The 24,120-nt window shown below is 45.6% G+C and overlaps 2 protein-coding genes across 2 annotated transcripts in view; both read left to right on the top strand.

The window, feature by feature from the left end:
• Positions 1–24,120, top strand: part of LOC144153456 (alkaline phosphatase, tissue-nonspecific isozyme-like) — a 93,952-nt gene that overhangs the window by 29,646 nt on the left and 40,186 nt on the right. The window contains exons 3-4 of the mRNA XM_077685100.1: positions 1,062–1,236; positions 23,771–23,943. Of these exons, the coding sequence (XP_077541226.1) occupies positions 1,062–1,236; positions 23,771–23,943 (348 nt within the window). The remainder of the gene's footprint in view (positions 1–1,061; positions 1,237–23,770; positions 23,944–24,120) is intronic.
• LOC144152415 (uncharacterized) lies at positions 6,719–7,354 on the top strand. The gene has a single exon (XM_077683683.1). The coding sequence runs from the start codon at positions 6,719–6,721 to the stop codon at positions 7,352–7,354; it is 636 nt and encodes a 211-aa protein (XP_077539809.1).

Genomic DNA, 24,120 nt, shown 5'->3' with positions numbered 1-24,120 from the left:
TTTAATACCGGTATGTGAACCTTGAAAATTATGTAACGTCTGTGCTCATGGGCCCTGTAAATGTACACTTCTAAAAATGTGGCTATTTATGGGTAACTTGCAGTTTTTTTCTTTGTCTCGCACGTTAGCAGCACTGCGTCTCCTCGTAACTGGCGGGACTATATTTGACATTATTATGAGTATTGTTGAACAGTGTTTCGCAAATGAGGAACTGTGTGTTTCCTATTGTCGATGTGCGCGTTTTCGTTTTAATGTGTGTGTTTTCGAAGAGTGTTTTTGACGCATTACTTATTTCGTCAGTTGCCTATCCCAGCGTTTTTTTTATTTTTTTTCCACCCTTTATCGGCCCTCACACGCTCAGAGTATGAATAAATAAGTAACATAAAAAATAAATCTTGGGAAGAGAGTTTTAGATGGTGAACGCTTTTCTGGCCGTGTCGTTTTTCTCGCAGCACCGACCACTGCTCACCGTTCTGAACACGTAGCTACAACGTAAAGCACAATACGAGTCTGATAAAAAATGCCGTATACCACCTATTATTTCGTGTGGGACCCTGACCACCTGAATCCTCTCCCTTCACCCTGCCAGGAGAAGGAAGAAGGCGAGCTGACCAGCGCTCGTCTCTGAGGATCAGCTCAGCCTGATCTCCTGGGCAGCTGCAGCGGCTATGATTTCCAACTTTCCGGACTAGAAACATGCCACCCACTTTTTTTTATTTTTTTTTTATTTTTGTCGTTTATAGCAAAAGTTGTTGCACAAAAACAACGCAAGATCATTTTAACCGAGGTATATGAGTTCCGTCTATGCCCACCTTCGCGAGGGATCCGCCATTTCTTTAATCGAATGCTGTATAAATGCGTTTAAACATGGCATAGTCCTTTTGCCCTGCAAGCATAAATAACTTACTGCTCGTGTGACTGCTTTCCTTAAGCCGCTCTGCAGTGGACCCCCAAAGTTCAGAACTAGGCGCGAAAAGTATATTAGGGATAACTGTGTTCGTAACCCTTCAAGGTATTGCCAATTATTAAGGATCTGCTTACGTTGTACTTCCCTGTCGCAGACGTACGCGGTGGATCGCCAAGTGGTGGACAGCGCCGCTTCGGCGACAGCGCTCTTCACAGGCGTCAAGACCAGGTTCCGGACGGTGGGAGTGTCGCCTAGCGCCATCCCGTGCGAGTGCGACTCGGTCGCCGGCAACGAGGTCAAGTCATTCCTTCACAGGGCGCAAGAGAAGGGTGCGTTCATCCGCTCGTAACTGAACGTGAGAGCAGCGTCATGTTAGCTCAGACGAAAAATGAGAAGGAATGAGGAAACTGAAAATAAATGCACTGACAGTTACTATACTCCCTAATGCAAAATTTGAGCACCGCGCGAAGTGCAGTCTTCCCGGTCACGCGCCCATCTGCTGCGTCTCATGAAGTGGTCATGTCATCAGTGAACGCATGGCGGCGCGACGGCAAGTATGTTGTTGCAAATCGTGTTTTGACGTAGGCATACATGTTACCTGGACGAACTTCTGGTGAAAGGTGCAGGGGGGGGGGGGCGGGGGCGATCAAGCCCCCGCCCCCCCCCCAAGCAGAAAAGCGAACAAGCAGAATCAAGCAGAAAAGCGAACAATGGATGGCAGAAATACGGAAAAAGGACAAAAGCACATCCAAGAAGTTTTGGAACCATGTAAAATAACTAAGCTCAAAAAACGATAACCATCAAAAATTCCTGATCGATGAAGAGGGGGAACATTTAGAAGGAGAGCACGCGTTGGCACATATTCATCGAGTGATTAGTGAGAAGTTTAGGACAATAGTGGTAGGGAAACCTGCACCGATAACATCAGCGCCACAAAAGACTGCGGAAAGGGAAGTAAGTTTGAGCAACCTTGATTGGAAAAAAGCAGAGCAAAAGGTTTCCCCCCAGACAGCAGTGGGCCCGGACGGAATACCAATGCAACTGATAAACCTACTTGGACCTAAAAGTAAGGATTCGTTTATGAGGGCAATAGATAAGGTGATAGAAACCAAACAAATACCAGAGGGCTGGTTAGAAAGTAGGATGAATTTAATATATAAAGGCAGAGGAGACAAAGCCAGTATTGATTCATACAGACCACTCACAGTAACGTCAGTGGTGTATAGATTCGTAATGCAGGCGATAAAATCAGAAATTCAAGCATGGATGGAAAAAAATGAAATACTTGGGGAACTGCAGAATGGATTTAGACAAGACAGGCGACTGGATGACAATCTGTTCGTGATAACGCAGTGCATTGAAATTGCGAAAGCACAGAATAGACCACTATGGATTACGTTCTTGGACATTAAAGGGGCATATGACAACGTAAACAGAGAACGGCTGTGGAGGATGCTGAAACTCCAGGGATTAGATGACGAGTTAGTACAGTTCCTTATAGCAATCTATAAAGACAATAGAGTGCACCTTACTTGGGAAGGACAGAAATGCGCCCAGCAGGTCAACATCCATCGGGGACTGAAACAGGGATGCCCTTTGAGCCCAATACTGTTCATGCTTTACATGGCAGGGTTAGAAAAGAAAATGGAAGAAAGCCAAGTAGGGTTTAGCCTAACCCATATGCTGCAAGGCGAAGTGGTACAACAGCATATTCCGGGAATGTTATACGCAGGCGACATTGTTCTTTTAGCTGACAACCAAACCGATATGCAGCGGCTAATAAATATTTGCGGCCAGGAAGCCACTGACCTCGGATTAAATTTCAGTGCAGAAAAATCAGGAATAATGGATTCAATGACGCTACCACCGACGTAGTGTCTATCCAGCAAGGCGAATTACCTAGAGTGAAGGAATATAAATATTTGGGAGTGTGGATAAACGAAGGGGATAACTACTTAAGTACTCACGAGGAGCAGCTTAAAGTTAAGGGAAAGCGAAACGCAGCTATAATGAAGCATAGAGCTCTGTGGGGGTATAACAAATATGAAGTAGTAAGAGGAATGTGGAAAGGAGTAATGGTTCCGGGTCTCACGTTTGCGAATGCTGTACTCTGCTTAAAATCAGACGTTCTATCAGGCCTTGAAGTAAACCAGAGAACGGTAGGACGTTTGGCCTTAGGCGCGCATGGAAAAACAACTAACGAAGCAGTTCAGGGAGATATGGGGTGGGCGTCGTTTGAAGTTAGAGAAGCTCAGAGTAAAATATGCTTTGAGATGAGGTTGAGGGCAATGGATCAACGAAGGTGGGCAACTAAGGTTTTTAGGTACCTATACTTGAAAAGCGTGGACACGCAGTGGTTAAGAAAGACTAGAAGGCTAACGATGAAATACGGAAAGAACAGTGGGGAATCCAAAACAGCCAAGATAACCAAAAAAGAGGCAAGGCAGATTGAAACGAATAAATGGAGGGCAAAAATGGAAGCTAAAACGTCGTTAGAGATGTACAGGGCTGAGAAGATGAACATCAGAAAGGAAAATTTCTACGATAATTCCCAGGGCAGTGCTTTGCTTTTTGAGGCTAGAGCAGGTTGCCTGCGAACTAAGTTTTGTGGGGAAGTATTCAGAAAATGATGGGGTATGCGTGGTCTGCGGAAAAGAAACAAAAACTATGCGGCACATCGTGTTAGAATGTGAGGGTATCCATCCAAATCTACATGAAGGGAATATTGGGCTTTCAGAAGCCCTAGGATTTAAGGGTATCACAGAGGAAGTTACCTTCAAGGCTGTCGAGGGGACGAAAAGAAGATTAGAATGCTGGTGGACGAAAAGCAGAGAGGGGAATATTGCCTAGGGCAGTTACCACATGTAACAGGAAAAAAAAGTATTTTGTGCCTAATAAGCTTTTTGTGCCTGCCCTAAGCAGCGCTAGTATTAAACCAAAAGTGTAAAACATATGTATATTAGTCCTTTTTGGTTAGATGAGATGTCATCACCCCGATACAAAGGGGAAACCAATAGAAATGATCAATCATCATCATCATCGTCTGAGAGCAATGCAGGCATAGCAGCGCGTGCCGTTCTCCCTCCGCCTCATTTCCGCCGCCGCTCCGACGAGCTTCTGGTGCGAGCTCAACATACTGCACCCCCCGGCAACAGTGCTGCCAACTCTTGGCAGATTTCCCTAGGTCTAGGGGATTTAAGTCGTCATTAGTGAAAACGGAACATTTGCCAACATCTACGAATTTTTTTGCTTTCAAGTGGTCTTATGCCTTCAGTCGTGCAATGGTACCAGTTATAGATTTTAGCAGTCAATATTTTTATATACCGATCCATTGCAGTTTCTCAATGACACAGCTATCTAACATAAATGTGCAACCAGCAAAACTATCTCTCCTACATTTGACATTGTTGGTTAAATAGCAAAGAACATAATTGAATAAGTACATAAACTAGGTCGCTCGAATATATCATGCACTGCGCATCGTCTGTGCTCGTACCTATTAGAGTACGAGCACAGACGAGATCTTTTCATATACTTGCGTGCTACTACCAGTGCACTGTTTCGTGGTGCAAGATTTTTATGTTTTGCACTGAACTGTGGTGTTCTAGATTGTTATTTTCATATTTTAACACGCCTTGGGCCCGTTGTCAACGTGCTTTAATATGTATTATTTCTTGAAATGTTGTATTCTGTGCGCGCAGTATGGCTACTTTTCCGTTCTTCGTAATTTGGTTGTTATTTAATATGACATGTCCCCATGTGATGACTTCTATGGCCTTTGTGGATGAAAACTTTTTAAGGCATTACAAATTGTACTGCAACAGTTTTTTCAGCTTCATCACAGTGATGAAGCATAATGATGTCTTTAGTAAACTCTGCAGTCGTTTCGCATAATTCAAACACAGACAACATATAATAACCACATTCAGTAAAAATCTAGGGAAATCTAGGGAAGTTCTTCGTCTGAACTAGGAGAAAAACGGCTTCAGAGGCTGGCAATTCTTCCGTTGTTTTCCTTGTGCTTGATCGTTAGGTCACAACGCCGTCGCCGTCACCGCCGCCGCCGCCGCCGCCGCCAAACACCAGTTGCGTCCGCAAATGTGTTTGAGTACTTAAATCAGCTAAGTTGCAGAAGAGCCTCAGCATCAAGTGCGGCCTACGTATGAAACCAGGAGCAATTCTTATCCGAGGATTACTAAATAAATAAAGCCATCCGGCTTTCCATCGACGTACTATTATGCGCAATAATATTGCCACAGGAGACGACGAAGACGGCGAGAAAGAGAGAGAAAACTTTATTTAGAACCAAAGGCGGTTCAGACAATCCAATTACAGGTCATCTTCAGTGAATGCTGAACTCAGCTCTAGTGCGTTTTTGATGTATTGCACTAGAGCTAGCTGATCCTCGAAAGTGGAGGCAAGAGTCAGCCAGGTTGGGTCAATGGGTTATGGCAGCTGCGTCGGTGTGTGTAAGTGAGAAATGCTGGGAATAGTGTTTGGACATTCCCATAGGACGTGTTGCTGATCAGGATATCCACCTCAGTGTTTGCACGCTGGTGGTTCTTGTGCTCTTCTTTTAGAAAAAGATATCGTCTAGCTGGGCTGCATGTCGTGTTAGTCTGTGCTTGTCTGAGTAATACTGATTGCTGCCGGTCTAGGTTAGGGTGATGTGCAGGTAATTCTTGTCTGTTCAGTTTAAGGTCTCTTAGTGTATTGTTCATGATGCCACGACAATTGGACCTCTCCAGGGAGGTGTTCGGTGCCAGGATTCTTACTCACGGGCGGGCGTGTCTGCCCGAACGTTGCCAAACATCTTCGCGTGGCCAGGTGTCCAAATAATATCGTAGTGATGATGACAGTGACTATTAAATGAATCTGCTGTATCTTTATTCATGTCGTTCAGTATAATTTGCCTGCATCCTTCTTGGGAATCTGTGAAAATGATCACCTGGAGTTCTGTACCATTAGGACTATGCGGTGTGAAGGTGTCGTGGTGTCAGAGGGCACGGCGGGACCACCGCAGACGCAACAATGACTCGTCTCGCCCTTTTTGTACAGGTCTCGCTGCCACTCATCGCCTTGTGCGCACCAGCGGGCAATCAGTCAAGCTGCTTTGGTGAATTCACGCTCGACGTACCCCACGTGGATGCGTATCCTGGGAGCGGCTTCACGACGCAATCAGCTCGTCACACATTGCCTCCAGCGCCACCACCGAGGCTACAAGTAGCCGGATCCAGTGAGCGCGGCTTCAGAGGGCACGGCGGGACCACCGCAGACGCAACAATGACTCGTCTCGCCCTTTTTGTACAGGTCTCGCTGCCACTCATCACCTTGTGCGCACCAGCGGGCAATCAGTCAAGCTGCTTTGGTGAATTCACGCTCGACGTAGCCCACGTGGATGCGTATCCTGGGAGCGGCTTCACGACGCAATCAGCTCGTCACACATTGCCTCCAGCGCCACCACCGAGGCTACAAGTAGCCGGATCCAGTGAGCGCGGCTTCAGAGGGCACGGCGGGACCACCGCAGACGCAACAATGACTCGTCTCGCCCTTTTTGTACAGGTTCGTTCAAAATACGATTTCCGCAGCTTCCGTAGTGATAATAGGTGTGTTATTGTCCTGCCGTGCCCCGAAAAGTGTGTATCAATGGTTCAAGATGTTTGTGGTGTTATTTTGCTTTTGTTAGCCGGGGACGTGGAAAGCAATCCGGGGCCTTCCGATGAAGTCAAGGCACTTATTAATGACATGCGAACAGCTCTTCAAGAATCCATTGAAAAAATTGCCTTCTCGCAGTTGTCGCTTGAAAAGACGATGAACACGCGCTTCGTTGAGCTGAATAACACGTTTAAAGTTCTCGCACAGCATACAGAAGAAATCAGCCACTTAAAAACGGAAGTTTGTTCTCTGCAAAAAGTGGTACAAGAACAACAAATAAAACTAGATGACTTTGAGGATCGCAGCCGACGCCGCAATCTGATCATCTTTGGCATTCCCGAAATTCCAGATGAAAACCACTCCGCTTTAAAAGAACACGTAGTAGATAAAATTTTTCGCGAAAAACTGGAGGTTGTAGCGAAAACTGTCGAAAGGGTGCACAGAGTGGGCAAGAAAAAAACAGATAATCGACGTCCTGTTATACTCAACTTTTTCGACTACAATGAAAAAATGGCAGTGCTTCGAAACTGCTCTAAACTAAAAGGATCAAAATTTTCCATCAACCATGACTTTTGCAAAAATACTTTAGCTAAACGCTCAAACTTGTGGAAGTATGGCAAACAATTTAAAGATCAGGGTCGCAAAGTAACGCTGGACTATGACCGCCTTCATGTGGACAACACTACCTATGTGTGGGACGAGGCTAAATCGTGTGCTATCCCATCTCGTCAGTCGAAACCCTCAACTAATGCAATCCAAACCCACCAGTCCAAATTTTCCACTCCCTCTTGATGCAGTACCAAACCACTGCGAATAATTCTGATGAATGCTAGAAGTCTAGTAAATAAATGTAAAGAGCTCGAGGAACTTATATTTCTTCATGATCCCCATATTCTAGCGGTAACCGAAACATGGCTGTCATCGAGTATCCTAGACGCGGAAATCATCCCACCGTCGCACAAGTTACTTAGACGAGATCGCCGAGGGCGGGGCGGAGGCGTGGCACTAATTCTAAAAAATGAAGTTGACTGCGTTCGACTCGAAGATATTCCCGACCACGAAAGCATTTGGTGTCGCATCAATTATCACGATTTATCTGCTATTTTTAGCGTCATTTACAGGCCACCCAAAAGCCCATCAAGTTACATGGCAGCCCTAAATGCTCACCTAGAGTGTATTCTTCGCCCTAAAGACAAACTAATATTGACTGGGGATTTTAACCTGCCGTGCATTGATTGGAACCAGATGTCAGTTTCTGGCACTCAAGACACGGAGAGCGCACGCCTGCTCCTTGATTCTGCACTTTTTTACAATTTAGAGCAATTAGTAAAAAGTCCCACTCGCATTACCGAAACAACCCAATCAACGCTAGACCTAATATTTACTAATTTTCCTGAAAACTCTTCCGTAACTACGTGCGATGGAATTTCCGATCACAAGCTCATCCAGCTGTCATTAGATGTGCGTAGAAAAAAGAAAATAACCCATCCTGTCCAAACATTCCCTGATTTTTCGGCCGCAGACGATGAAGCTATCTTAGACAGCTTGCACTTCAGTCTCGATCAATTTCAGCTTGGTGGCGACATTTCATACCTCTGGGACAGATTTAAAACTCTGGTCACGTCATGTATTTCTGCATACGTTCCACTGCGTAAAAAGAAAATTAGGCACCACAACCCTTGGATCACACGAGAGATAATTCAACTAAAGCGGCGAATTTCTCGAAAGCGCAAGGCGAAGGTAAAAACTTCTGAACTGCGCACCATGAAGGATGACCTGCTCATCAAATTGCGTACTGCACGTTCTAAGTTTTACTGCCAAACGCTTTCAACTTTCCTGAAGGAATCGCCTCAGAAATTTTGGCGCTTTTTATCAGACACTAAGCGGCAGACAAAACAGCTCAAGATTAATGGGAAAACTACCACTGTTCTCCAAGAGATTGCAAATGAATTTAATTCCACGTTTTTTCAGTCTTTCTCGCAACCAGCATTCCCCTGTACTCAAAATGAATCTTGCGGATCGTCAACACGCATTCCAATTCCTGATGTGGTATTACACCAAGAAGGCATATTCGCACTTCTTTTAAATCTTGATGTAAAAAAGTCATGCGGCGCGGATGGCATACCAAACATCTTTCTAAAACGATATTCTGAAATACTTTCGCACTACCTCTATGTACTTTTTGAGGCATCGCTCAGGCAGAGCACTTTGCCACATGACTGGTTGACAGCGAAGGTAATTCCCATACCCAAATCAGGTGACATATTAAACGCAAAAAACTACAGGCCAATTTCATTGATTAGTACCTGCTGCAAAATATTGGAACATATAATAGCAAGCCACATATCGAAGCACCTTGAGGATACCAACTTCTTTGTTGAGTACCAACATGGATTTAGGCGCAAGGTATCCACAGTAACACAATTAGTAACTGTCATTCATGACTTCGCAACCGCAATTGATAATCACCAACAAATAGATGCTGTATTTTTAGACCTGTCAAAGGCATTTGACCGAGTGCCGCACAATTTACTTCTGGCTAGACTAACAGAGATTGGTTTACCCGACATTATAGTTCGATGGATAAAGGCTTACCTTGAAAACCGTACCCAGTTTGTGGAATGCGACGGTGTTAGGTCGGATAGTCTACGTGTCTTGTCAGGAGTGCCGCAGGGTTCAGTGTTGGGACCCTTGCTCTTCTTAGTGTACATCAATGATATTGCAAAAGATATTGGTGACGGTGTAAAGGTCAAATTGTTTGCAGATGATTGTGTTGTTTACTCCGTTATCAAGAGTGGTTCTTGTCAGGCTGTACTGAATGAAAATGTTTGTAAACTCGTGGACTGGTGCGATAAGAGGGGAATGGAAATTAATTTTTCAAAATCAGTTTCGATGGTATTTACAACAAAAAAGAATCCGTTTATTCACACTTATGTTATTAAAAACCGTGATCTCGAAGTTGTAACGTCTGTGAAATACTTGGGCTTAACAATTACTAATAATCTGAAATGGAATGCGCATGTTGATAATATTTGCAACAAAGCCTTTCAGAAGCTATGCTTCTTGAGAAGAAAACTGAAAGGATGTCCTTCTAATATTGAATTAGAAGCTTATCGCACCTTGGTTCGCCCAGTCCTCGAGTACTCATCAATAGTTTGGGATCCGTTTCATGCCAAGAATATTACAAAGATTGAACGTATCCAGCGTCTTGCTGCACGGTTCATTTTGTCCGACTACAGAACATCGTCATCAGTAACAAATATGATAAAGAAACTCGCCTTGCCGTCACTTCAACTCCGCCGCCAGGTCGCGCGCCTCAAATTTCTTTATCTACTGTACGACAATAAAACCGGCCTGTTACGCGAAGATTATCTGCTTCCCGCACCACAAAGGTCATCGAGGATCAATCACAGCAAGACCATACGCCCGTACTTCGCCCGCACTAAAATATTTCAGAAGTCTTTTTTTCTTAACACCATAGAACAATGGAACTGTTTGCCCCTCTCGATTGTGGAATGTACAAGTGTTGGGGCATTTGAACATGCATTGTATAATCACATTTTGTAACCCTCTCCTGCTTGGGCAGCGATGCTGCCTGCAGTATTTCTAAATAAATAAATAAATAAATAAATCACTCTGGCGATGTCGTGGAGTTCAATGCCTGCTGTGTTGATGTTGGCGCCACTTTTGAGAATGCAGGCTACTGCCGGATGAAAGTCTCTGTTCAGCACTGCGATGCTGTACTTGCCTCTGCTGGAACTAGTATCTACATAGTATATTGCTTGGCTTTTTTGAGATCTTTCCACAAGTTTTTGAGAAGTGGCTGGGTCCTGGAGCGTGGTATCTTATGGCCGCAATGTAAATACACTAAATAGATCGTTGACCATAATTGGCCATGGTTCGTGTCATCTATCGTTCCGCCATGTTACAATATTGTCAATTTTAATGAGGCCCGAGAACATCTGTACGTACTTTAGTTTTAGTGCGCAAACACTCTGGTGGCCGCTACTGGGGTTTGGCGGCGGCGATGGCGACGGCCACGGCCACGGCGTCATACCGAGCGAGCGAAGATAAAGAAAACGGCGGAGGCAAATGTGGCAAAAGTGCGCAGAGAAGGGCAGAATGCTGAGCCCGCACGAGAAGCTTGTCGGAGCTCCTCGCGAAATTGTTAGGGGGAGGGTGGCACGCACTGCTATTGCGACATGTCTCTCACTGCCTGCCCCTCACACTTTCGGCAGACGCTACTACCCCATGCGAAGCTAAACCGAACCATGTGACATTTGCGCGGGAGGTTCAAACACGATTTGCAACAACACGGTAGCCGGTGTCGGCAACGTGCTGCGAGATTACAGCACAGTAACGGGCACCGCCATGCGTTCACGCGATCACTAGCTGAGACACAGCAGATGTGTGTCGTGTCAGAGAAGACTGCAGTTCGCGCTGAGCAAAAATTTCGTTTCAGGGTGTACAGGGTGATTTCAGATAAAATAGAACAAAGGGACGCAGATCGACAATTTCAATTTGCTTGAAATTTTTAGATGCCATGCCCTAATTATTCTAATGTAGCGATCCACAATATTTTTTTCTGGAAAACATGTTGTCGAAGTGCATGAAATTTTGGAACGCGACAAGGTGTACCCCTACCGCTACCTCCCTGTGCGGCTCGGCCAACTTCAGCGACGTCTATCTACGCATATACGTATGAGAGCGAAATCGTGCTTTTTATGCTGAAGTAACGCCTGCTGTATGTTTTTATAAAAACGTTTTGTTGCTGACCATGATATCACTTTTTCGCAATAAATGGTCAAATTCGGTGCAGAGCTCCATTTTTTCGGAAAACTGAGCTTCAATATATTAAACAGTACCACGTTTACAACATTTAAATGTTACGTGTGCTTCCTGCATGCATACACAAACGCACCGAATATTGTAATTGTGAAAATACGGTTAAGATGCAACGGGCTCACAAGTCTGCAGAAAAAAACTGAAAAACACGAAGTTCAGACGCTAATATGAACAAACAAATCTTCTTAAATTCTCTACAAATGTTGGAGTATGCATGTACTTGCATAATCATAAAAACCATGTTGCATAATTTTCTTTCAGGAACGCGTATGGCGAGAGAGAGGAGCCTATATACGCCAGGCTCTCTACAATGCCCTGTCACTCCATGGATACAGAAACTGAAAACAGAAAAAATGGCATTTTTAATGTCCATCTTGGCACCCCAACAAGCAATGCGCGCACAAAAAATGTGAATAGTTCGGGGAAAGAAGGACTAAACCTTAAGCGAAGCCCCACTTTACAAACAACCACTGTTTCAATTTTTGTGACACTTTTCAAAGATGTTGGCGGCTACACATACTGTGGTTATCAGTAAAACCAACTTGCATGATGTCGAAAATAGCGATAATACTGAGTCTCTTTCTTGCAAAGCTGGCACAGCTGTAACGTACTCTTCATATGCGCGCAGTTATCCACAAAAGAGAACAGTATTCTTCAGGTTAATTTTATGGTCTTCCTTTCAATTCCTTAAAGCACTAATGCTCTTATATGCTATTTTGCCCCCATAGAACTAATTCATGACGCCAGTATCCTAGATCAGTGCTTACTGCAATGCTGTGTTCACTCTACCAAAGCAAATATTTCACGATACAAGTAGTCGCTCAAATTTTTGTTTTGTTTTTTGCCGGGAATACCGTGTGCTTGCCTCCACGTAGCGCCACCTCTCGGTTGCTTACTGCACGCACGTACCTTCATGAGGCGCTCAGAGGAATTGTGGACCGCAAATCGGGCGGTGCGGGAATACTTAATAATGATGAGCTGCAGTTCTCAACACAAAAAGTTATCATCTCCGTTGTGCATGATGGCGAGGAAACTCTTCTGAAGAAAAACTTCATGGCAAAATGTATTTGGGAAAAATTCCGCGTGTACAAGCAATACTAGCTTTACTACAGCACTGGGCTAAGCTAGATTAGTGTTGGCGGGACGAGGCAAATGTAATCGACAGCAAGAAATGTGTTCCTTTCGCATACTGTGCCAACTAGCATGTTTATGATGCTCACACAAAAAATACCAAGCACTCAATTATAGATCCGAGTGAAGTGAACTGTGGATTACTTTTAGTACGCCAAAAATCACTGATAATGAAGGGAAACTGGCAAGTTCACAAAGGGCGAGTCTCTCAAGCTCGAAAGACTGAATATTTCCGACGAAGGTTGGGGTGGCAGGAGAGACCGACGGAAGATTTTGGTTGTCACGTGGAAGCTAGGCAACTTCATAAATAAGCCTTTCACCCTTTGGAATTTACTCTGGATTGATTTTTAAAAGAATTCATGCGACGTCGCTGAAGCCATCTTTAAACACCAGGCTACTGCAACCTGAGGAACATCCAAAAAAGGGCAATTCATACGATAAGAAACATAGCAGCTGTGTTGTATAAGTAAGTCAAGTGCGCATACTTCCAATACGGGCAGCGGAATGAAGGCTCCAACTACCGCGGAAAAACAAAACGAATAGTGCTGACCACTGCGTGTGATCCACCGCATTAAGTATTGACACATGTGACGCCAACAAGCACACAAAAATCAAACAGTTAAACGATCAGCAGCAGATACATGTCAATCACATGCGGAAAGGCCCGTGTGAACCACTTAAAGGAAATCTAAATACCTGTATGTCTAGAAAATTCCGCTGGGTGGCTAATTTTGGGCTACAATTTCGATAAGGTGCCAAATGTTTCTTGCAAAGACGTTAGTTTGAAACTCATTTCTTACTGCATTCTGAGTAATTTATCTTCATCTATGGCCTTTTTCCTTCTGTACAAAAAAGTATATGCAAATGTTATACACGTGGCTACACCACTGATTCCGGTCTGAGCAGCCTTCGAGGAACATGACTGACAGGGCTCTATTCTGACGCTGTACACGACTGACTGTGGGGTTTAACGTCCCAACGTTACACAGGCTATGAGACGCGCAGTAGTGGAGGGTTCCAGATTAATTTTGGCCACCTGTGAATTTTTAACGTGTGCCGAAATCTCCAATATACCGGCGCTTTAGTTTTTTGCCTATATCAGAAAAGCGGCCGCCGCGGCCGGGTACCGAACCTGTGTCCTTGGATTCAGCAGAACAACGCCATAGCCACTGAGCCGCCTCCGCAGATCTTAGTACGCACCTGAGTATCAATATGATGCGAAGTATTTTTGATTCCAACCCCAAGTATATTTACCCGCCAACATTTCGGGGCAGTTTCACAGAAATTAGTTTTTTTTTCAAATATGGGGCTGAAGCTAAGAGTTAGCGATTTTTTCCGCCAAACTATGCACATTAAATTGGGCGCACATTGCTTGTTGTGGAGCCAACGTGGACATACCAACGCCATTTTTTCTTTCCATCTTCACGTATTGCATCCATAGAGAGATCATTTGCTTTTTGCACAAAACCTACATAGTTAATACAAATTTTAGGGAAATGGTTGTCATTACAGTACGTTGTGGAGAGCCTGGCGAACGTGGACTCCTCTCTCGGGCTATACGCCTTCCAGGAACACAATTATGGCGCCAGTACATCTAAAGGCCTACACATGGAGTGAGTTAGAGAAAACTCGAAGGTGTTTTTTTTATTTTAGCGTTAGAACTACGTGTTTTTCGGGTTTTTTTCAACCTTGCGGGCCTGTTCCAGCTTGGCTGTATATTGGACAATTACAATATTCGGTAAATTTGTGTATATATTCAGTCAGCACACGTGAGTAACGGTTTGGGGTTGTAACTTGACTACTTTTTGAAATATTGAAGCCCGAAGTTCGCAAAAAATTGAGCTCTGAGACAATTTTGACATTTTCCTGCGAAAACGTTATACTGTCTCCAACAGAACTTTTTAAGAGAAATGTACAGCAGGCGTAAATTAAGCATCAAATGGACGAATTGTCCGTAATGCATTTTTTCGTAGACAGACATCTCTAAAGTATTACAGGAGCACGGTTATGTAGCGGCGGGAGGCCACCTTTTTACTAAAATTTTTTCCTGAAAAAATATTGGTGGATTGGGGCCTTAGAATAATTAGGAAGTGACGTATAAAAATTCAAGAAAATTGAAGAGGTCCACCAGCCAAACTTTGTTCCATCTTATCTGAAATTACCCTATAGCAATCTCCAGCGGAATTTTTGTTAAAGCCTCGGACACTGGAAGGATTTAAGATCCTAACCGACGATTTATTTCAGACATGTAGTTTTATTTTACATCACCTTCCAGTACCTTCCATCGCATTGTTTGCAATGTGGCCTCCTAAAGCCCGGAAAAACATTGTTCTGAGTTGCATTGTGTGACGTGAACGGTGGTGAGGTGTTCTTGACCAGCTCAGGGAGATGGACGCAGGAAAGCCGTTCACACCTTACACAAAACATACATTTATTCCAAACACTTGCAAAACCCTAACGCAAGGCAATCTAGAAATCAATTGCACACACCCGATAAACAATCAAACCTCGAACTGAATATTCTGCGTTACAATTCAAAGCAAAACCCAAACGTCTATACTATAAAGTTTCCATCTCTCGAATTCAAAGACCTATGTCCAGACGTTACTAATTATTCATCTTGTCTTAAATACGGTCCCTGTACAAACTAGTCCCATGTTGTTTCCTATACGACGTGTCCCTACTGGACCGGCCTACCCCGGTCGTAGGCGCTGACGTGGCGCACCCTTACGACATTGGCGAGAAGCATTTAGCGGACAGCGGAAAATCCCCGCCGAGGCCGCCCCTGATCTTAGCGGTGCCTCTCTATAAGGAGGCCCGCCGCCCACGCCTGTGCCGGCTGCCCCCCATGTTCGTGCACGGAGGCGTTACGTGCGGTATCGGGATACGCGGCGGAGGGGGGGGGAGCGGGTGGATTTTATCCCCCTTTGGAATCCCCCTAAATGAGGTACAGCCGTGAGAATACACTTTCCCCTTGTGTTCCGGTATTGTACGCATGTGTGACTAACGGTAAAATAGTATCTCAGTTCTTGGGGTCAGGATTTATACACAACGAAAGTATGTCGGAGGAACCGTGTGGTCAAATATGTCACAATTTGTGTTGGGTGATATTGTGACGTTGTTTATGGACACAAGCAGCATCGGAAAGAACTTCGGCAAGAAATGTTGGCAAGATTGGTCTTTCCACAGATGCTAAGAAGAATGCCAGGAGGGGCGTTTACGAAGAATAAGTCCTTTAGAAAAAAATGAATGAAACCTGAAGCCCAACCCGGCTTGAGCGACCTCTAAAACGCAGACGGCACGGATCGACATACCTCGGCAAAGTTGGCGCGGCTCACTCAAACTCACTCACAATTTTTTTTTCGAATCACCACTCACTCAAACTCAGACTCAATGCTGAGCAGCACATCTGCGCTCACTCAAACTCAAACTCACTTTGAGCGCAAAACTCACAACTCACTCGGACTCAAAACTCAAAAGGTACTCAAACTCAAAATGGACTCAAAACACAAAATGTACTCAAACTTAACATGGACTCAAAACTCAAAATGGACTCAAAACTCAAAATGGACTCAAACTCAAAGTGAACTCAAAACTCAAAATGTACTCAAACTCAAAATGTACTCAAAACTCAAAATGTACACAAAAACTCAAAATGTACTCAAACTCAAAATGGATTCAAAACTCAAAATGTACTCAAAACTCAAAATGAATTTAGAGCTCAAAATGGGCGGAGAACTCAAAATGAATTCAGAACACAAATGGCCTCACAGAGATTGAGACACTGAGAGAGTGAGAGTGAGAGAGTGAGATTGAGTGTGAGAGTGTGAGTGTGAGTGTGAGAGTGAGAGTGAAAGTGAGAGTGTGAGTGAGAGTGAGTGAGAGTGAGTGAGAGTGAGAGTGTGAGTGTGAGTGTGAGTGAGAGTGAGAGTGAGAGTGAGAGTGTGAGTGAGAGTGAGTGTGAGTGTGAGTGAGAGTGAGAGTGTGAGTGTGAGTGTGTGACTGAGAGTGAGAGTGTGTGTGAGTGTGAGTGTGACTGAGTGAGAGTGAGAGTGTGAGTGAGAGTGTGAGAGTGAGAGTGAGTGTGAGTGGGAGTGAGTGAGAGTGAGAGTGAGAGTGTGAGTGGAGTAAGATTGAGAGTGACAGTGAGAGTGTGAGTGTGAGTGAGAGTGAGAGTATGAGTGTGCCTGTCAGTGAGATTGAGAGTGTCAGTGTGAGTGAGAGTACGAGTAAGAGTAAGAGTGAGAGTGTGAGTGATTGTGAGAGTGGGAGTGAGAGTGAGAGTGAGAGTGAGTGAGAGTGTGAGTGTGAGTTGAGTGTGAGTTGAGTGTGAGTTGAGTGTGAGTGTGAATGTGAATGTGAGTGTGAGTGAGAGTGTGAGTGAGAGTGAGAGTGTGAGTGAGAGTGGAGTGAGGGTGAGAGAGAGAGTGTGAGTCTCGGTGTGAGTGTGAGAGTGAGTGTGAGTGTGAGTGAGAGTGAGAGTATGAGTGAGAGTGAGTCTGAGTGAGAGTGAGAGTATGAGTGTGCCTGTCAGTGAGAGTGAGAGTGTCAGTGTGAGTGAGAGTACGAGTAAGAGTAAGAGTGAGAGTGTGAGAGTGAGTGTGAGAGTGGGAGTGGGAGTGAGAGTGAGAGTGAGTGAGAGTGTGAGTGTGAGTGTGAGTTGAGTGTGAGTTGAGTGTGAGTGTGAATGTGAGTGTGAGTGAGAGTGTGAGTGAGAGTGACAGTGAGAGTGTGAGTGAGAGTGGAGTGAGGGTGAGAGTGAGAGTGTGAGTCTCGGTGTGAGTGTGAGAGTGAGTGTGAGTGAGAGTGAGAGTATGAGTGAGAGTGAGAGTGAGTCTGAGTGAGAGTAAGAGGAAGAGTAAGAGTGAGAGTGATAGTGAAATTGTGAGAGTGAGAGTGTGAGTGTGAGTGTGAGTGTGAGAGTGTGAGTGTGAGTGTGAGTGAGAGTGAGAGTGTGAGTGTGAGTGTGAACGAGAGCGAGAGTGAGAGTGAGAGTGAGAGTGTGAGTGGAGTGAGAGTGAGAGTGTGAGTGTGAGTGAGAGTGAGAGTGGGAGTGAGAGTGAGAGTGAGAGCGTGAGTGAGAGTGAGAGTGAGTGAGAGTGTGAGTGTGAGTGAGAGAGAGTGAGAGTGAGAGTGTGAGTGTGAGTGAGAGTGTGAGCGAGAGTGAGAGTGTGAGTGAGAGTGGAGTGAGGGTGAGAGTGAGAGTGTGAGTGTCACTGTGAGTGTGAGTGCGAGAGTGAGTGTGAGTGTGAGTGTGAGTGAGAGTGAAAGTGAAAGTGTGAGAGTGAGAGTGTGAGTGAGAGTGAGAGTGAGAGTGAGAGTGTGAGTGTGAGTGAAAGTGAAAGTGTGAGAGTGAGAGTGAGAGTGTGAGTGTGAGTATGAGTGAGAGTGAGAGTGAGAGTGGGAGTGGGAGTGGGAATGAGAGTGAGAGTGAGAGTGAGAGTGTGAGTGTGAATGAGAGTGTGAGTGTGAATGAGAGTGTGAATGAGAGTGAGAGGGAGAGTGTGTAGCTTTTGCTATATACCTTTTGCTATATCCTCATAATTATAACCAGAAAGCATTTTTATATTTGTCCCACGTGATCCCCCTCGACGAGACCTTTAATTTGATACCCCACACACCCTAGCAGGGTCTTGCGGAATTCATACCAGTCAAAATAACCATGACTCTCATGACTGTAACCAGGACGCATTATTTAGGTGTCCGACGTGATTCCCCTCATTGGAACCTTCAATTTGAAGCCCCACATGCTTCAACGGCCTCACCTTGAATTTAACCCTATCTATGACTCATAATGACTATCTCATGATTCGAACTACGAAGCCTTTTTTTGTACCTCGTGATTCCCCTTGTCAAGACCGTAAATTTGATATCCTACACGCCCTAGCGGGGTCACTTCGAATTTTACCCCAATATAAGACTCGCCATGACAATCTAACGGTTATAACCAGGAAGCATTGTTGTATTTCTCCCACGTGATTCCGCTCATCAAGACCATTAATTTGATACCCATCCCATCCTAGCAGAATCAATTTGAAATTAAGCCAATCAATGAGTAACCATTGCTATCTCATGATATAGCCCTACCACATTTTTGTCCCACGTGATTTCCCTTATCGGAACCTTCAATTTGATGGCCCGGACACCCATTGGCATCATTGTGAATTTTAACCTAATTTATGACCCATTTTGACTATGTCATGATAATAATCAGGAAGCACGTGATTACCCTCATAGACACCTTTAATTTGATACGCCACACGGCCTAGCCTAATGAACTTGAATTTTAACCGAATCTATGACTTACCATGACTACGTCATGATATATCCATAACTCATTTTCGTCCCGAATGATTCCCTACATCGAGACCTTGAATTTGATTCCCCACATGCCCTCGCAGCGTCATTTTGAATTTTAACCGAATCTATGACTCATTATGACTACAATCAGGAAGCATTTTTTTATTTACCCCGCCTGATTCCGTTAATCCGGAAATTTCATTTGATATCTTACACGCCTTAGCCTCGTCAGTTTCACTTTTCACCCAATATAATGTGGTGATTATTCTGTCTTAAGCTTAGGGCGCTGCCCAGTCAATTCAGCTAATTCATTTGAAACAGCAGAAGGGACAGCCCCCGCCCCCATTTCCCCCCGGCTCTCACCTCTTCCTTTGTGACCCCTAGTATATCAAGCCGTTAACAGTAGCAGGCGAACAACCAGCACGTCAGCGCCGCCGTGTGCTTTCCCACCACCCTTTCCCACACTCTTAGTGGATCTGTCAGGAGGAAAAGTTAAGACAACCCTTTTTTATGACCTCACCAGTCAATTATCCCTCACGCGCGCAGCCGCGAAAATTAGGTATACAGCAAGTGCTTATGGCCATGAAAATTTAACTAGAAACTTAAAAAAATCAGACACCCCCTCCCTCCCAATCGATCATGCAGATCGCGATTGGTGCCGCACCCGCAGGTAACCTGAATTCCGAGCCCACAGTGACGCATGAAACTTTAAAGCCAACCATAGCTGCCTGCTAGGCTACTCATGTGCACTCAAACTCAAAATGGACTCAAAACTCCTATGTACTCAGAACTCAAAATGTAACTCCTATGTACTCAGAACTCAAAATGTACTCAAAACTCAATATGTAATCAAACTCAAAATGTACTCAAACTCAAAATGTACTCAGAACTCAAAATGTACTCAGAACTCAAAATGGACTCAAACTCAAAGTGTACTCAGAACTCAAAATGGACTCAAACTCAAAATGCACTCAGAACTCAATCGACTCAAACTCAAAATATACTCAGAACTCAAAATGGACTCAAACTCAAAATGTACTCAGAACTCAAAATGGACTCAAACTCAAAATGTACTCAGAACTCAAAATGGACTCAAACTCAAAATGTACTCAGAATTCAAAATGGACTCAGAATTCACTAGGTCTCAGGCGTATTCAAACTCAATCAGACTCAAACTCAGTCGGGATCACTCGGCTCAAACTCACTCAAGCTCGAACTCACCATGCCACACTAGCCTCGCGCTCACTCAAACTCAAACTCACGCGTGAGTTTGGGTCCAAATGAGTCTGAGTGAGTGGACTCATGATTGAGTTCGCCGACCTCTGCGGATCGATGCAGCACAAGGGCCCGTGGGAGCAGTTTAGGCGTATCGGGTCACATGGCGTTTCTTTTTATTGCTAAAGCAATACTGCCCCAGCCAAGCGAGTTTCGCCATGTGGCAGAATTTGACCTTGAAGTGAAACCACGTAATTTGTCGCAGATGGCGGGCAACTAGCGGTAGCTGTCGGCGGTTTGGATAAGTAGGAGTGACTGACAAGTAAGCAGAAGAGAGACGTCATGTGACGACGAATGTTTGAGGCGTGAAGACAAGGTCGCCGAGGGCTGATCATGCAATCTGCTACTATCGTCCATAAATCAATTGTCCGCCACTGCACCGACAGCCACATATATACTGCGTCGGACCATCATGCAGATGTCGCTCGGCTTGCTTAGTTAACGCGAAACGGGTGTACGACTGCACAAAGCGGCCAGGTGAAGCGAGTGAAGAACGGGAACTTCGACAGAAAAGCACAGCGATGAGCTTTAGGAGCGGCACTGCAAGCCTCGCCTTCGACGATGGCTGCGGAAACTGACGAAACAACGGCAGTGAGTGCTGGAAGTACGAAACATTCGGCATGCCATATCGTTCGGTTGGCGATTCAGCTGCTTTCGCTTGAAAACCGGGCCTAGCCGAGCGAAGCCGGTGCCATTTGTTGAGTGCCGCGACTGGCAGAGGAAGTAGATCCAGTGCTTCGTCTACTTAAAGGCGCGACATTTTCCTGGGATTACTCCGAGAATGTTTTGTGAGAGTAGAAATGGCGTCTAGCACCCCACAAGCTTATCAGAATCTTTGAACCTACGCTTCCCGTCATTGCTGCAACGCATGCATTCGTACATACGTTCTCGGTGTCGTTCTGCATCCCATGTACAGACTCATGGGCGTCGGCAGGGGGTGCAAAAGGGGCAATTGCCCCGCTGACGCCACACTAGCACTACTGCCTCTTCTCCCCGCCATCACGCTCTCCTCCCGCAATACAACGGGTTTGACCCCCTGAAAGAAAAATCCTGCCGATGCCCATGCAGGGACTGTGGCATTTCCCTCGCGTAAAATAACAGACCCAGAAAAAATGCGGTGCTGGAAATTGTGAGGCCCTGTCTTGTATGGGGGACTGTGAGACGTCGTGTGTTCGGTTGGGGGTGGGCCACCTCCATAGACCACCAGACGCGGGTTGGTCACTTTGGTTTTGTGCCGGACACAGGACAACGGCGGCGTCGTATCGCAAGGTGGATCACACGGCGAATGCGCTACAACTTCAAAGTATAAAGTGTCGCGGAGGAGCCGGAAAACAAGTAGCGGAAGCCCTGTACAGACTACGAGCTCCAGGCTCACAGGGTCGCTAACAGTTTGACGATGAGGTTGTGTCCTTAGTTGCATCGTGTGTGCATTGAGATCATCTCCAGGCTGACACCGTGGGGATGTCATAATTGGGCATGCCGTGCAACATGCCAAGTCATCGTGGCCAACGCGGAAATGTCTTGCTGGAGAATTGCCATTGTATTATGAGGTGCGAGAAAGTTCACAGTAGTCGAGAGTTGGTTTGGCGCAGAAAACGTGCTGTTGTGCCTGCCGAACTAAGGAATACCTTCTTCCCGTTAACTCACGAGTCCAACCCGGGAATCGTGAAGACAAAACTGCACATTAAGAGAAGGCAGTGGCAGCCGTGCCTTGACAAGCAAGTCGACACAGCCATATGAAGCTGCAAAACTTCCAAACACCATACCACGACATCCTTCCGGACAGGGCGTGGAACAATATGTCAGTCGACAACATGGACCATTTTTAACGTGCACCGGATGAGTGTGCGTTTGTTATCATGGTGTGGTATTACTTCTCAAATGGCCTCTTCAGCGACATCACTTCCCGCACGGTGATCAACTTTCCGTTGCGATATGTGCGCAAGAAGGTTACTCAACTGAAGTAGTCTCAGATAACGGCCGGCAATTTCCATCGACTGAATTACAATGGTTCTGGTAAACAGAAACATTAAGCATTACTTTGGGCAGTGCACCACCCCAAACCAATGGCTAATGTAGATTCAACAGGTTCCTGAAATTATGTGTACCACTAGCTCGCTAGTATCAGCGACCCATTTAGACCACTGTTAGAGTAACCGGGTATTTCCCGGTGCGCACCCCACAGTGCTACTGGCCTGTGCTTGGCAGGGTTGCTTCATGGCCGCCGTCGGACGCCATCGTTGGATGTTATTGGCCAGCCAACTAAACACTTCGACACATATCCTTCCTGATAACTCCGTAGACTTAGTCATCGCGCGTATGGATACGAACAAACAACGTGCATATAGAAAAGCCAAGAACAGGCAGCCAGCCCCCATTCAAAGCCCGGGCATACGTGTGGGGCAAACAACCAGTGCCTGAACGACGAGACACTCTTTGTTCTGGTTCTGCTCTTAGAATGCTGGAACCTATAGGAAATTGGTTGTTACACCTCGAGTACGGACGTCCCTGTAACGCTTCCCAACTGTCTGTTGTGCCCCGTGAATCTGTACACGACCAGTCAGTGACCAGACAAGAATCACTACGGGGGGATATGCAAACTGACAGGTCTGTAGGAAATACCAGAGCTTGGACACAGCCCTAGAGAATGCCGAACGCTATGCCCGAAAACATACAAATGCCTTGACCTGGAGTCCCCAGAACCACTGGGGTCAGTACTGCATCCTCGTGCGCCAAACCCCCCACCCACCAGCGGCCTTGCAGTGCAGTAACTAGACAGCTACTTTGGGTCTCGGTGCTCATTGCGTTGGCGAACCAGGAATCAGCCATTAATCAGAACAATCTGTGCTCCGTCGTTCCACAGAAGAACCAAGACAACCAAAGATTTGTAAAGACTATGTGTAGAGACACTACTAATCACAGTGACTTGATCATGTAGCTGTGGTCACGGACGCTGACTATTTCTAGTATATGTACATACTCTTTGTTACATTTGTAACGTAGGGAATAGATGTGCGCTGTGCCTTTAAACCACACGGCTTCCCAGCGTCGAAACACTTGATAGACGGCGCATTTGTTCACGTGAATGTAGTCGACGCCCACGGATGCCAAGGTTATTTCCATGGAGCGGGTGATACAGAAGTGTGTTTAGTCCTAAGTATCGTCAGGCGGTGACACGAGATATTTTAACACAAATGCTCGTCGCCGCTTGCAGACAAACGATACAGGTGACACATAGCCTGTTAGGGAGTGAACAAGCTTAATGCAAACCCGATGGCGATTCCTATGAGGCTACTGCGATCAAAAAGGTTACCGTCTGTTTAACCAAAATAGACTCCAAAAGTGGATGTGCTCTAGTTGAAGGCGCCGGATTACTCTGTATGCGAACTTCCCCTGTCGCTTTAGTTCTCTGTGCGTGTTTAGCAAGGAAGGGTTTGGGGACATCTTGTAATTATGCACCAACACAGATCAGCGGATATCTCGATGGATTTAACTCTTTGCCAAAGGAATCCCACTAGGAAGGACGTTTAAGAGACAGGAACTCATGTGGCTCTTTGACAAAGCGTCTTACATAGCTGCAGAGGAACGAGGTGTCTATGCATTGACAACGCTCGCAAAGCTTACGATGATGATTTCAATTCCTCCCGGCAATTTCAGGCCTGGCTACCGGCCTGGTGACCACCACCCGTATCACCCACGCCACGCCAGCCGCTGCGTACGCACATTCAGCAAATCGAGCCTGGGAAAACGAGACCATCGTGACTGAGAAGTCTGTCTGCAAGAGCATCGCGCGGCAGCTCGTCGAGGACGAACCCGGGAGAAACTTGACCGTGAGTGGGCATGGAACGCTGTCGGAGTTGCCCTGTACTGAAGAGAATATGAATGCACTCTGATCTGAGAACTAACAGCATCGAAAGAACACCATTGTACACCGCTATTGTCATGAACGCCAAGCACGCTAAGCATTGTCTTGGGGGCTTCCATTCCCAAAACCGCCTGCCTATGGA

The sequence above is a fragment of the Haemaphysalis longicornis genome, unplaced genomic scaffold (genome assembly GCF_048455015.1).
Source record: "Haemaphysalis longicornis isolate Haplotype H1 unplaced genomic scaffold, Haemaphysalis longicornis Haplotype H1 scaffold_9, whole genome shotgun sequence".
Lineage (NCBI taxonomy): Eukaryota > Metazoa > Arthropoda > Arachnida > Ixodida > Ixodidae > Haemaphysalis > Haemaphysalis longicornis.
The sequence above is the reverse complement of the archived record's forward strand: the minus strand, read 5'-3'. Positions and strand labels throughout refer to the sequence as shown.

What these genes read in the sequence shown, in the direction of transcription:
- LOC144152415 (XM_077683683.1), top strand. Translation starts at nt 6,719, where the DNA reads ATGAACACGCGCTTCGTTGAGCTGAATAACACGTTTAAAGTTCTCGCA.